The following is a 3,262-nucleotide window of genomic DNA, read 5'->3' on the forward strand; positions in this document are numbered from 1 at the left end:
GGAATTATTTGAAGGTCTAAATAAATGTTACATTTAGTGCATTTTAAATTACTATAACTTACATATCAAACTATTTGTTGTATTTTTAAAATTTATATTTATGTTCTATTTTGTTAACTGATGTAGGTTTAAAAAAGTTATTCTCTAGTTTAAATATAATGCAAACAGTAATGTAAAAACCTTGTTTAAAATTCATCGTTATGTCTTAAAAATCTAAACTAAGTTTTTGTAAGCTTAAAAATTAATCTATATAACGTAAAATTGGTACAAAAAATAAATTCAAAGCTTAGTCCTCCAATCACTACTTTGTTTTGGAGCATCGTGATTTCTACCAATTAGATTCAAAACTGAGAATGATATTACATTCAATCCACTAAATCCAACCAACAGGTAAGACTGAGAATTTTTGAATTTTTTTTTTTTATACTAAATAAACAATTTTGAACAAACATTAAAGTACTATAAAACTATTGTCTCTAAAGTAAAATATAACAAACATTAATAATATTTTATTATGGCTTACTATTTGTTTAAAACAGCATTTTTGTTTTGTTAAAACTTATTTAAATTAATTTAAACGTTTCTAGTGGTAGATAAAGTTATTCATTGCCAGGAAATACAAAATAATTTTAAACTGTTGTTAAAATGATTTAATGATAAAAGAATAATAATAAAGTATTTGGTTTTGAACACTTTTAAATTTTAAGCTTTATTAAGCTTTTCTTAATGTTAAATTCTATTAAACGTTTAAACTTAATAATTTTTCAATTTAAAAAACAACAAATAGAAACTCATGAATTTTATTTTTAGTGTAAAATATTTTTTGTGAAAGTAATTACACAATTCTTTTATTAAATGAAAATTCGGTTTAGTTGCAAATACATTGTTTAAAAAAATTAAAGCTTAATCAACTTTAATATCAACTAAAAAAATAAAAAAACTATTATGCCAGTTGGGTTTTACGTATTCAGAAAACAAAACAAACAACTCTGCCAAACAAAATTTACTATTTCTTTAATCTTCAAAAATAAAAATAAAATTGCCGTAAAGTAACTTACGAGGGCAAAAGGTTCATTTTCAAATATGAGGCCAGCAATTGGCGGAATCACCATACTGCCTATTCCATTTCCCAGTGAAAATATAAACAAGTAACTCGATGAAACGTTCATCACTTGTGAAGTCCAAGATATTCCTGTTGTGTACTTTACTTCATTATTTGAATTGCAAGTAGTTGAACTTTTTTGATATTTAAAGTTGTAAAACTTTAAACAAGCTCATAATGAAGTTACTAATAGTGTTTAAATATTAAAGTCATCTTTTTTCTGTATAATAAAAAAATTACGAACCACTCGAGTAAGTAGTAGAAATGCAAAGTGCAAAAAAGAATGTTGAAATCCAAACTATCGAAGGAATTAGTTCACCAAACACAACAAAAACTACCTACAAATAGGTTTTTGTTATAAGTACACCAGCTTAATTTAAGACTTATACTTTAAAAACTATTTTTTTACATAATTCATAAAAAAGGGTACTTTCACAAGGTATTTTTAAATTATTTATAAAAATATTAAGGAGTTTTATAGTTAAACCATAGAAATGATGTTACCGAAGAGTCCATACAAGATCATCGTTTTTGGTTGAAATTTTTCTGCATACAAAATTCCAAGGCCTCTACCTATAAGCATTCCAAGCCAATACAAGGAGTTTAGTCTTGCTGACTTTGCTACCTGTTTTTATTTTACTTATACCTTAGATTCTGAATATTGATTTTGAAATTGTATAATTATTTAAATAAAAAACTAAAAAATTCTGAGTAAATATTTTTAATTTACAAATTAATTTTCTAATTGAAATTCTAACTATATATTTTTATCAAAACTTACAGTGAAAGATAGAGATGAACAAAGGGCCATTGAATAAATGTATCCGTCAAAAACTCTTTGCTGACTTGTAAATGAAATGTAGAATACAGCTACAGCTAATAGTATCCAAAAAACATCTTTAAATTGTTCTTCTTTATATTCACCTGCATTTTTAACACCACTAATAGTAGAAGAAATCATTTTTTTATCGATATTGAGCGAAGCAAATACTAACAATGCAACACTAAAAACAATCATGCTACTTCCAGCTATTACATATGGCCACACAATTGGATCGACATCATTTTCACTTGTGCTCGCTACTGCGCTGTAAAGACTTTTATTTGATTCAGACCCGGGACAACTTTCAGCTTCATTAGTATCCGTTTGTGCTTTTTCAATAAAAGGAGCGGCTGTTTACAATAACATCATAATAAGTCTTTTTGTTTGTAGACAAAAACTATTTATATTTTAACTCAAAACAACAAAAAAATATTATGTTTTTAATAATTTTACTCTAATTCTAAACAAGTGGTTCATTAATTATGCTCACATTAAACAATAAAACTGTTGTAAAGAAAAAAAATTGAGCTAAAACTTTAAGGTTTTCAAGGAAAACTGCTAAATTAAATTATGAATAAAAACAAACCAATTGCAGGAGCAAGCACAGATCCGAAACTAACTGCGAAATGGTATCCTTGAATGATTGGTCTTGAACCCCTTGGACCCCAAGCTTTGAAAAATAAGGAAACCGAACCTTTTACAATAAAGTTTTAATTTAATTTTTCCGAAGCAGGTTTACAACAAAGCTAGGATAAAATAAGTTTTAAAACTACCATTGACGTAAAAACTTTATTAAAATATTTTAAATATAAGTAAAGGTTACCATAAATAAAAACTTGAACTTTTTTAAACAAAGTTTTAAACAAAATAGTAGTTATTTTGATAATCTTTATAAGCACATTTTATTTATAAAATACTTAACAGTAAAAATATATAATTTCAATTTAAAAAAGCAAAGAAAAAAAAAACTTATAAAGCACAACAAACCAGAATCAAGATAACCGAAACTAAAGCCGGCTAACGTTGAAGCAGAAATAAGTAATGCGAGATTCTTCAAATAAGGAATAGAAATTGCAAGACCGCCTGAAATTACCATCAAAACACCTATAAAATACATATTCCCTTTTCATTATTGTTAGCCTTCAGAATAGTTTATAACAAAAACGTATTTTATTATCTATAATTTTGATTTATTTGAATTAAAAACTTATTTTTCATTTAAATATTTAGATGAAAAAGTAATATTAGTAGGTTTCAAAAAAAAGAAGACATTGATAAATTGATATTTGAAATTTAAACTTTTGAAATACTTTATAAATGACAACTGAAATTATTAC

At 25.2% G+C, this 3,262-nt stretch overlaps 1 protein-coding gene across 1 annotated transcript; it reads right to left on the reverse strand.

The window, feature by feature from the left end:
- Positions 1-279: 279 nt before the first annotated feature.
- LOC145842879 (sodium-dependent glucose transporter 1C-like) lies at positions 280-3,042 on the reverse strand. Its single transcript, XM_082950355.1, has 6 exons — positions 2,913-3,042; positions 2,512-2,619; positions 1,884-2,275; positions 1,607-1,727; positions 1,059-1,192; positions 280-396 (listed from the first exon to the last, which is right to left on the reverse strand). Exons 1-6 carry the CDS (start codon positions 3,040-3,042, stop codon positions 280-282), a joined length of 1,002 nt encoding a protein of 333 aa, XP_082806481.1.
- Between the last annotated feature and the right edge of the window lie 220 nt (positions 3,043-3,262).

Source organism: Thalia democratica, chromosome 8 (genome assembly GCF_965202585.1).
Source record: "Thalia democratica chromosome 8, ktThaDemo2.hap1.1, whole genome shotgun sequence".
NCBI lineage: Eukaryota > Metazoa > Chordata > Thaliacea > Salpida > Salpidae > Thalia > Thalia democratica.